General features: G+C 38.1%; 1 protein-coding gene across 1 annotated transcript in view; it reads right to left on the bottom strand.

Moving 5' to 3' along the window:
- MAN1A1 (mannosidase alpha class 1A member 1) overlaps positions 1–8,689 on the bottom strand; it is a 122,547-nt gene extending 113,858 nt beyond the window's left edge. Inside the window, exons 1-2 of the mRNA XM_019474607.1 lie at positions 8,668–8,689; positions 7,159–7,257 (exon numbers count right to left, since the gene is read on the bottom strand). Coding sequence (XP_019330152.1) covers positions 7,159–7,255 — 97 coding nt within the window. The 5' untranslated portion in view covers positions 7,256–7,257; positions 8,668–8,689. The remainder of the gene's footprint in view (positions 1–7,158; positions 7,258–8,667) is intronic.
- Between the last annotated feature and the right edge of the window lie 3,122 nt (positions 8,690–11,811).

Below are 11,811 nucleotides of genomic sequence, written 5' to 3'. Positions count from 1 at the left end.
TGGAGCAGAGCAGAATAAAAAAGTGATCAGAGGATGAATAACTTTTTATGAGTTTCCAGGGTGTCACTGCAGGGAGAACTGCTATGGATGACAAGCTTACTAGCACAGCTCTATGACTGAGCTTATGTGGCCATATGGTTTAAGAACCACAGCTGGCTTATGGCCAAACTGTTTGTAGGGTGGGCCAAAAGCAGCTCTTATTTGTCTAGCCCAGGCTTTTAGACATGGCTTATATTTTTGCCAAAAGAGTCTGAAATAGAATACAGCCAGGATGCCAGAATCAATGCATGTTGGGGCACTTAATAGTTTGTTTACAACTTTCCTCCCATCCCTTGTATACCAAGTTTGGGGTTTGGTTCTCCAGAACATCCACATTCCTCACCATCAAATATATTTGGAGATATACACACACACACACAAAAGCATACATATACGTGAAACAGATGAAGATTTGTGATCTGCAAGCATATCATACAGAACACTAAACAGAGAAGTTTCAGACGTGTCCTAACGCGCTGTCTGTAACAGGATGGAAGGAAGCCAGGCCCCTTACTCTTCTCGAATTCAACTGCTTTTCTTTTTCTGACTCTGTGTCATATTCTGACTGGATGGAAAATGTGGCAAAGCATATGACAAAAATGGAAGATAAGGAAAGATGAACTATGAAGTGGCCTCAGGTCATGCTATACATCAGCTCCCTCACCTGTAACAGTTCACCATCCAACAAGCATCATAAACTAGGATTTCTTGTTCTTGCATGACTGTAGAAGATGAGTAGAATTATGTTTTTCTTCTTCCAGAAAAACAGTTACAGTTTTGTGCTTCTGATATGAAGTATGAAAATTAATATAGGACATTCATATTTGTAATTTTTTTAATGTGATAGAAATTCAGCACATACAAATCATAATGGATTTCCCTTCAAAAAAAAGTGCAAGTGTTCAAAAAGATGTTTCCTCTGTTATTGTCAGAAGAACTGCTTTTTAGGGCTAGTCTGTACTACTGTGGAAGAGAAAAAGAAAATTTTATACATAGCTGTATTTGAACTGCACTCAGCCCCACCCTGATCTTCTTAGACTCTTCGTTGTTTTCAACCAGTGAGGCAAAGTTGTCTTGTCACCTTCCAGTTATTGCAAGTTGAAGAAGCTCAGTCAAATCAGATGTATTCTATGAAATCTTCCTCCAGTTTGTCATTTCAGACTCAAAATTCCAGCCAAAAATACAGAAATATAATCTGTCACAATTTTTTCTTAATCTGGCTATTAAGAACAGTTCAGGTTTTCTTAACGTGGGGAATAAGACCAGATACTTTGTAACATTAAATACGCAAATTAAAAAAAAAATCAATCAAGCATCCAATTTTTTTCAACTCTATATGCATATGCATTGTACAATAATGACTCTGAACTACATTATTCTCAACATATTCAAGAATATATATAGGTTTTACAAAATTAACGTTTTGATTAGAGCTGTAGGTTTCTTAGAGCATTGTTTCAAAAGCTGACTCAGATTTTAAAAGTGTTCTCCTTTATTTAAAGTTCACTGAAGAGGATCCTATCCAATATCATTAGCAATTTAAAGTGTCAAGAGTGATTAATTATTAAAGTGCTATGCCAAAACATGAAACTCTTTACTCAAGTACTGGCAAACCCTCAGCAACACTAACATTTTTAATTTCAGTCACTATTACCAGCTGGTAAGAGTGGGAAAAGAAACAATACTTTAAATTTTTTTTACAGATCTAGCTTTTCCTATGTGTAACATGAAACAATGCTGTAATATTTCTAGAATACTCTTCTAATCTCTAATATTTTGTATGTTTGTGCAAGTTAGAGCCAGCTCTGGTGTCTCTGTATCTAATAGAGCTTGATGAATTTTTCCTCCATTGCTTGTCTCTGCTTTCTATGGAAGCCTTTGGCATCCACCACGCTTCTGGCACCCATGCAGCTCAGCTACGCGTTTCGGTATGAACCACCTTCTTTTGTTTGTTTGAACATGCTGCCTACTGATTTGGTATTTCCACCCCTTACAAAGGGTATTGTTCCCCACTAGGAACAATAAATCCTTGTTCACCCAATCTATGCACCTCCATATATTATACTGAAAAGTTTTTGCTCTTTATTACCTTGAGTTAAAGTCCACTAGTTCTGTGTATTAACTTAGAATCGTATTTCCCATGCAACTGTGTGCCAGTTTAAATTTAGGTATGTTAGACCCCATGTGCTATTTTAAAGAGCAGTCATCATCTGTCAGGGAATCCTTCTGGGTTCACGGAATCGCTTGCAGTTTGCCATTGCCGTAGCTACCTCGAGTAACTTGTTAGTGCTGCCAAACTGTCACTCTGGTCACTTGATTTTCCAGCACTGTGCTAAATAATTTGAGAGCATGGCCTCAGCAGCAATGGATCCCTGCAAGAAGCCAGTAATAACCCTGAAAAAATGCTTTCTGGAAATCTAAAAAGACAATAAACTTCCTTGTCTCCATACTGACCAACTTGGAAAAAACAGCAGTTGTGCAGCATGACCTCCTCTCACAAATGCTGTGTTGAATCATTCATCCACGTATCTGCTGATGTTATTCTTTAGATGAGTTACTATTAATTTAGTTGGGAAAGATGTCAGGCTTACTTCCAAAATTAAGACCACATACTGAAATCCAAGGAATCCAGCAGCAAAAGTGAAGAGAAACAAGACAGGGGGGGAGGGAGGGGGAAGATGTTGAACCTTTTCAATTTAAATTAACATATTGTTTAAATACATGTACAATTAATTTTCTAGAGCAATATTAATAAACTTACAGTTTAAAAATACACATTGGTGTACACTGCAAGACAGTTTTGAATATGAATGTTTAAAAATACACATTGGTGTGCACTGCAAGACAGTTTTGAATATGAATTTTGGCAGGCTTTAAAAATCTTCATATACCTCAATACTCCGTACAAGAAACTACAAAAATCAGTTCAAAGTGGGAGGAACAGGATCTTGCTAAATTATAGTACTTTGGCTTTGCAGATTGCAAGTATTTATTAAATGCCTCCCTTTTCCCCTCCAGAAAAGGTCCTTTTTCACTTGCAGAGACTAATTATACTATGCCTACAAGTTACAATATTAAACTTGCAATACTGCACATGAAATACAGTTACAGATAATTTAAAAAAGCCCTTTAGTAACACTCAAGTGCAGAAACCACTTCTAGAAAAAGCTCTCCACCAGTGCAGCAATGCTCATTAGTTTTAAAATTAGTACAAAAGGCTTGGAGAGAAATAGCTCCTGGGTTGGGGGGCTGGTGGCAGGGTGCCGTGAAAAAAAATTGGCAAAATTTTGCCACTTGCTTCCACACTAGGAGGGTAGATGGATAAAGCTCTATTTTAGCAAACATTGTTAACAGTAATCTGAAACTTTAAAGGTAAAAGTATTAAAAATTAACAGCACTTACTCAGGGCCTACTTTTTACCAGGTATGGGCAGAGAACGATTAGTACTCACAGCAGAAGTCATACCAGCATAGGAGACATGCCTTGTTTTGCTGATGCACAGGTATGGTGCAAACAGATGTTTAGCTATTCCAATTTACTTGATTACTCTAGAAATAGTTGTACACTTCATGGAATTAAACTAATAAGAATGCTACAGAGACAACAACTGATGACTTTTCACTTCTGCCTTTTCAAATAGTTGCTATTGTAACTGAACTCTTTGTAGTTGGAGTAAACTATAAAAACCCCACAATAATGTTAATTACTTGCCAAGACAACATAGTAAAAACTAAAGCGGCAAATAAAAAGGAAATCAAGACATTACATGGATGTGCTGAAAAGACTTTGCAGTGGTCAGAGGCAAGTATGTGGCTTTGGCTTGAAACAGAAGTATTTCAGTTTACCTATGTTTCAGCCTTTCTCTAAAAGTTAATTATTTTTAGTGTGCACATGTGAGAGGAAGCAACTTCTGCTCATAACATGAATGTGTCTTACAGTCTACCCATCTAAAGACTCCCTCAACTTATCAAATACACACTCCACACACTGCTCACAGAATGCCAGCAAGATCAAGGCAGGTCCTTGTCTTCAAAAGTTGGTTTCATGGCCCAGGTTTAAGACAAATAAAATGTCATTTCAAAGTTCGGCAAGAAGTCCTCAGCTACAGAAGAGCTCTACTCCTCTTAATTTGTACGAGGTGCTAAAGCAGGATGCTTTTCCTTCCCCCGAGGTCAGAACCACCAGACATCACTATCCTTTCTCCCATCGTCACCAACCTTTCTCCCATCGTCATCCCACTGGCCGTAGTCCTCTTCCTCTAGCCTAACAATAGTGTCAGTATAGTTGCCAAATTCATGATGGTATTGCCTAACAGTCACATCTATGTGTAATTACACTTCTTAAAAGACCATCTTATTTTTGTGTTTCAGAGAAACACATCATGACAGTTGTGTCTTGAAGGCAAGACACAATCGTCATTATAATCTATCTACAAAATGCCTTGCCATGCCAGCAAGGACTGAAGCGTTTATACTTTCAAAATTAAGTTCAGAAGCAATATAATTTGAAAACAACTCTCCCCTTCTGTGTCAGGAGAGCTATACCGTTTGTAACCTATACAACATTAAGCACCAGTGAGCCACAGCATTGGAACCTGCTGTTCCCCACAGTGAGGTACTTAAACTCTCTATCCCATAACAGCCACTCCCAATATATGCAAAGTACCATAATAGCACCAATTAATTCATAGGAGGGGAAGTGTTCAAAATTAAACAGCTGGCTAATGAAATATGCTATATCTTACTGCTATTAAGACAATCAGAAACTTGTATTTTTGAAAAATTGAGACCTGGAAGCAAGAAGAAAAGACAATCACGGCAAACTGGAGATAGTTATGATGGATAACAGTGAACTGAAGGTCTTACTTGATTTCTGAAGGTTGCGAGGAGATTCGGGGGACACAGAGCTGGAGGTAACCTATTCTCAACTTGATTTCTGAAGATTGTGAGGAGATTCGGGGGACACAGAGCTGGAGGTAACCTACTCTCAACTAATTTAATTCAGAATTACCTTAAAAGTAGTCAGCCATTTGCAATTTTTTTAAAATGCAACCATTGCAGCTTTTTTTTTAAAATAAGAACCAGAAACAAAGAAGATAAGGAAACTTGTTTGTCCTTTCACAAGGAAAAAGAGGTACAACTATTTGAGACACACACACATACACACACAAAAAAAGGAAAACCAGATCATCCTTTTATTGCTTTATGAAAAAGAAGGCATTTGTTGAATTCAAACATGAAGGTACAGATCAGATCTAATGATCTGTGGACACTATTACAGAAACAAGGATTTGTTTCAAAAAAACAAAAGGAGATTATGGATTCACGAAAGGGTAGCTTATGAGACAGAACTGCTTGCAGATATGCTGCTCTTTAGTATTCTGTAAAGCAATTCAGCAGAAAGAGATCTAATGCTTATTTTTATTTGCCACCAAGATCAATAAAAGTGAAGATGTTTCTAAGGAAATCTCCTCAGCAATAAGATCTTATACTAGATGACCATGATGAGAAAGTGATCTGCATTTAGACTGACTGGCTCTTACTCCTTTAAATGCAGTTTTATTTTCAAATTCAACTCTTGTCCTGTTTCACACTGAATAGTGCCTGCAGTGACCTATTCTTATGCAACATCCACAGAACTCCTGCTTAAGAATTTCATAAGTCAATGCATCTACAGCTTTTTCTGCGAATCCATGCAATATCATTAAGAACTCAAACCTCGTAAATTTTTATACAACTTCCGATTCCAAATGAAACTAGATTAAGCATTTTAATATTCAAGACATCATGTGCCATTTTGTTGCCCTCCAAGAAAACAAAGAAAACAGAATTGCATTTAATAGTTCTTCAAAAATGATATTAAATTGTACAACTATCAGTCATCTGAGTGAAGATAATAAAAAATTTTTGTTTTCAAGAAAACAGAAGCCCGACTTAACCCTGAATTTCACCCAAACTACTTTGGTTACAAGCACCCAATTCATGTTTAAAGTCCAACAACTAACTATATAATAATTACCTAGTAACATTTTTGATGTTACCCTGGGCAGACAAGCAGTGCAGCAAGATCAGTGTAGATGTTTATTTTCAAAATTATTTTTGTAATCACAACTGCTGTCTCTTAGCAACTTCCAAATATAGTTGAGGATTTGATAAGTGCTCTATTTAGGCTGTTTTAGGAACTGTTTCCACTTCAAACTATCTTTTCCAAACATTCAACAAAATAAGTTCCTGTTAAAATCAAAATAATGTATTGATTTTGTCTCAGCTATAGAAATTAGTTCATTTTTCAGCCTTCTGTTTGGAAAACAGAAGCTATTTGAATACAAAGATTGCTGTCAAACAGTTTAATTCTCATTTTTCTGCAAAACTGAAGATAATGACAGTTCATAGGACTGCTTTCACACGCTTCCTCAGAACGCTGTTGCTCTTCAGCTGCTATTTACCCAGCCCTATGTCCCGCTTGGACACTGAAAAAGTCTTGCCTCATTACACTGGATTTCTGCAGTGTGCCTCTCCTACTAGAACTTTTCAGCCCTATATTTGTTCCACACTGATAACAACTTGGGTGTTATTTAAGCATCTCCTGTGCAACATTTTAGAGGTGCAAATAATGGTTATATTCATTAAAGAGAAAGCCTGGAGAAGGAGCCTGACTGATACCGATTAACAAGTTTTTTTTAAGGAATGGAAATAAATTCCTGAGAACTGTAGACAGCTTCAGCTACCTTCATGACTGTAGAGAGTATCTTTTGTTCCTTGTACAGGATTTATTCTGCCCCCCCTCCCCTTATAGTTTTTGTTTCCTGCTTACTGAATGCGGTGTCAATGAGTTCCACTTCATAGGAAAAGTTTAAGGCAGGGCAGTATTTAATGCAACAAAACTACATCTTTATCGTGCAGCAATGACATGCTCCATTTATTCTCATTCAGAAGAGAATCGATAAAAGTCATAGAAAGCATCACCTTCATTTACTGTTACTTTTTATACGTAACGTAAGTAAGAAACACCACGCTGCATGACAGACGGTAGAAAGAACACCTTTATCACCTATAAGCTTTTCAGCTGATTTACTGTTTTATGCTAACGTCACTAAGCATAAAAATACACTCTACTCACCAAATAAATTGCTCGAATGTCCTTGCTTAGATATGGGTTTCAGTTCATTTAATCCCCATGCGTAACGCTTATAATTATCCCAGGCATGTTTCATCATCTGTAGGGAAACGAAAGCAGGATTATAATGTTGATTTAGCAAGAAGCCACAGCAAATACTGACTTAAGAATATTCTCAATATTAAACATATTTAATTCGATGCTTAATTAAATCCATATCGTATGCATTAGAACTATGAAATACTCAATACAGAGTAACAGTGGCACTGTTTTCCGGGTGGCAGTGGGATGGTTACCCAGAATTCCATGTCTGTCCCATCCACCTCTACCGTTATCTGCATGCTTATGATCAAGACACACAAAAATAATTAATTTTTAGGAAGGAAATTTATTGTGTTATGTATCAATTCAAATAAGATTTTATTTCCCTTAAGCATATACCTCTGAAACCGAGGGAAGTAAACATTTTTAAAGAAGCTTTTTCTCCTACAGCAGGAATTTTAATATCAATTCCCTTAAGCATATACCTCTGAAACCGAGGGAAGTAAACATTTTTAAAGAAGCTTTTTCTCCTACAGCAGGAATTTTTAATATCAAAATTAAGCTCACAGTAGTTTTCAGATTCTGGCAGAGACTTTCTTGCATAAAACTAGCTGGTTCAAACTCAGTACAGCTAACAGCAGAAGGAGGAAGCTAAAGTGGGCAGGCAGAACACCTAGGAGAGGTTTTGAGGATATGATGATATAATCTTCTATGACTATAAATGCTACTGTATGCATCTGTAGCTACTTTCACATGTCATTTTGCACAAATATACGAGAACTTTGACAACTAAATGTATCACTACAAAAACATGTTTTGCATAATGAGGTGCACCACAAATAAATACTGCTTTGGGAAACTGCCTTGGGGAACACAGCACAGCAGCTCCGTGGTAAGACCAGAGGACATCCATGTCAGAAGCCAGGACAACGGATTGACTCAAGGACACCTCTCACTCTCTACCACCATGATCAGCCAGACCTAGCCCAAACTGTCCTTTTTGGGGGTGGTCCAGGTGCATGGCCAGGAGCCCACCTCGCACGCAGCGAGGACAACGCACACAGCTCTGCAGGCCTGGTAAAGAACCACTGCCACTCCAGCAGGTCCAACACCTCCCTTTACCAACCACCACCTTTAACGCCTGCTCAGGAAGAGTACTCCTTTAAGGGCCACCACAAGCAGCCTGACTTTACGTAACAGAAGGAAAGATTTTGCCTCCGTGTTGTCCCTCCTCCCTTCTTCCACAAGGCAGAGCAGCGCTGGGAATGCCAGAGGTCATCTTCTAGACAAAAAGTGACAATTTCAGACCTTTTCAAAGATATCGCTTCAGGCTGTCAGCTGACAACACTGCTCTGCCCTTGCTTTCAGAACTCTTCTTGAGGCCATGTGTGTCAAGGATAATTCTGTTAAATAACAGTTATAATCCTAAATTTAAAAGCAACAGCCTTGGGACTCGCTGATAATAGTAATCCTGCACTTTCTTCCTTCCTCTTTCCTTTGCTCAAATCACATAATTTCTCTATGTCAATTAAAAATCTGCGTTAAGCCAGAGTATAATAAATGACAACAGATTTTCTAGAGTACTGCTACACTTGTGAGAATAAATGTTTCTTTACTATTTACAGAAGCATAAATGTGCATCTATCCTGCAGGAAAATTCAGGGATTTTAACTTACTTTAGAGCCCTTACAGGCCCAGCTTCACAAATGCAAAATTTGGTATCTGCATTTAATACATGACCATTTTCAACCAGAGGGTTAACCTGGTGTCAGATCTTGGCTGAAAGGCAGCGAGTAAGAGGCTGTATAGAAATGCTTTTTGGCCATGGATGGCACCGACACACCGGATGGCAGGAACGGTGTCCCTTGCTCAACTTCATTGCAAAACGGCTTAGGAGCTCTCCAAGCACAGGGTATTTTGTCCCAATGCAGAACTGGTAAGAGGCAGCCAAGTGGTAGACTTAATGTCTATGGGGCATTCCCAATCCCTGGTTACGGGATCAAGATCATATGAAACCGATCATTTGGCCACAGCATATTTTCTAATTTACCAATTGAAGTTTTCCAGTAATTTTGCGTATTATACAAGAAAGATTTTCTGCCCCGCCATCATGTGTCAGACCTGCAAGCTCAGCTTTAGATATTAAAGCACAAATTCTCAAAGATTCCAGCAGACTAAATCCTGCCCTGCACTGAATCTGACATTTGCTATGCTTTGTCAAAGCTTATTTTCTTATAAAATCACATCACAATCTTTTAATTGGTTTAATCTTAATCCGGGAACACCACACAGATGGGCTCTTTTTTGTTTTGGTTTGGTTTTTGTTTTTTTTTAAAATCAAAGTTGTAATTAAGTGGTCTGAATCAAAGTGCCTAAAGATGCGGTATTATAACAAAATTAAAATTGCGCAGGGCAGTACTGCCACGGTCCATCCCTTTTCCCCTCTTTTTTCTCCTAGCACATCCCTGCTCCTTCTCCGGCATAAGAGATGCAGTGCTCATCTATCCCCACACCAAGACAGTTCAGGAAACAGAAACTTTTGCAAGTGAAATTTTTGTTTTGAGGATCATTTTTGTCCTGTCTCACTCCCCAGGTCAGATTGCCATGAGTATCAGAGCTACCAAGCGGGAAAGGCAGGAACAGCCCCAGACCCAGTTCAGGTTAACAAAAACAGTCACAAAGTGCACAACACTACAAGATGTCCCATATGTACTCAGTTGCCTTTAGTTTTTCCAACTGATCGACATTTTGATCATACTGCATTGTAAATGCATGTGTGTATTCTTAACTTCTGTTAAGAAGAACCACTCCAATTACCTTATTGTTAGTCAACCCCTAGATAGTAAGACAGGAAGCTAACCCACACACTAGACACTACCTTCTAATAATAATTATTATTACATGTTAATGAACAACTCTTTTGTTTGTTTTCCAAAATGTCCTCCCATTTTGCTGAGTCTAACTACTCAAGTACATTTGTCTAACTGCTTCTTAGGAAATTATAATGCGTGAATCCAAAAGCCAAGCAGACAAAACCAGTAATGTGAAAAAAACCTGAAACCTTAAGAAATACTTCAGTGGGAAAAAAACCCACCAGAATCTACTGAGCAAAAGATTTAATTAATCTCTTTTGCCTAATCCGAGTTTTAATTTAAAACTCTTCCAGAAAGTCTAGATTTAGATAAAAACACCAAGCTTAGTAAGTAAGTTTCCTCCTAAGAAAATGCACCTTTAGAACATCCTTGCTTTAGACATTTGGAGGTTTATGGACATAACATTGAAAGCAAAATGCAACTCCAAAAGCAGTCAGTGAGCCCTCTAGTGTTTCAAAAGGACAGGAGTTATTCCAACTAGACACAAATGGGAATGGCTATTTAACAAAAAGTTACTAGGACTCAGCGTTACTGTACTTACTGTGCAAATAGCCCATAGATATGGTAGCCTAAAAATACCACCTTAATCAACACTGCCTGCTGGACAAGTGAGTTTGTGCTTCTAACCTAGCAAGAAGTCTCAATTTCTAGAATTCAATACATCAGAAATACTCCACATGCTCTTCCCCCTGTGGAAATTACAAAACTGTATTAAGTTTCCCACTAAATGAACTTCCTATTTGTTAATGGCTTTATTTTCTACATAAGAATGAAAAAGTTCTAAGATATTGAGTAATAATTTGAATAGACCCAGCCCACTGATAATTAAGCCTTTGCTTAGGCAAAACTCCCGGCGCTGGTAGTTCAGGAATGAATTTTAAGTTTTTTTGAGAAATCCATCTATCTTTGCAGTCTTTATCTTTCTGTTTGCATGACACATCCCCAAATCAGTATCTCCAGATTCTTTTAATTCACAAAGGTCCTTCTGATCACATCTCTGACTACTTGCACAAGAACTGTTGATCACTTGAAATGTCTAAATAAAGATCACAGTTACTGAGAACATCTGTATTTCAGCACATTATGTATCCTGTTAAAAAGAGAAATTCCTAATGATGAAGAGTCTAACAGCTTTTGACCAGATGATTCCAGATACTCTCAAACCCCTCTACAGTGTAATAATAAAATTATTTCACCCGAGTGCTTTCAAATAATTCCTTATTAGTCCTCCAGGATGTCAGTACACAGAGTTACATTTGCATAGACACATTCCTCAGTCCTTCTAGTTTCACTAAGATACGTTCCTTGAACCTCAAGCTCTAGAAGAGCCTGACAGCTCACTGGGAAGCCCCGTGTCTACGTTAGCAAAATCAGTTTCCGACGGAGCTCTATCTCAGGTCACCCACAATCAGAAGCGGCAGCTGAAGGCTTGACTAGCTAGCACTGTCTCACTAGTAAGCTGGCTGCTTTTACATCTTCAGAAAAAAAATGGGGCACTGATTTTTACTTATGAAGTCAGAAAATGCCAAAATACCACCCCACCTCTGCTGAAGAGTAACAAAGTGTGCTATTGTAATTGATATCAGCAAAGTCACTTAGAAGAAAAAGGTGAAGGTCTGACATTATGCACAAAAGAACCTGTGCATTTCTTTCTGCACATGTTGTCCATCTGGACCTCTGTAAGGCCTTTGACACGGTCCCCCACAACACCCTTCTCTCTAAACTGGAGAGGTACGGATTT

This window comes from Aptenodytes forsteri, unplaced genomic scaffold, assembly GCF_000699145.1.
Source record: "Aptenodytes forsteri isolate BGI_AS27 unplaced genomic scaffold, ASM69914v1 Scaffold217, whole genome shotgun sequence".
Lineage (NCBI taxonomy): Eukaryota > Metazoa > Chordata > Aves > Sphenisciformes > Spheniscidae > Aptenodytes > Aptenodytes forsteri.
This window is presented reverse-complemented; position numbering and strand designations above follow the sequence as displayed.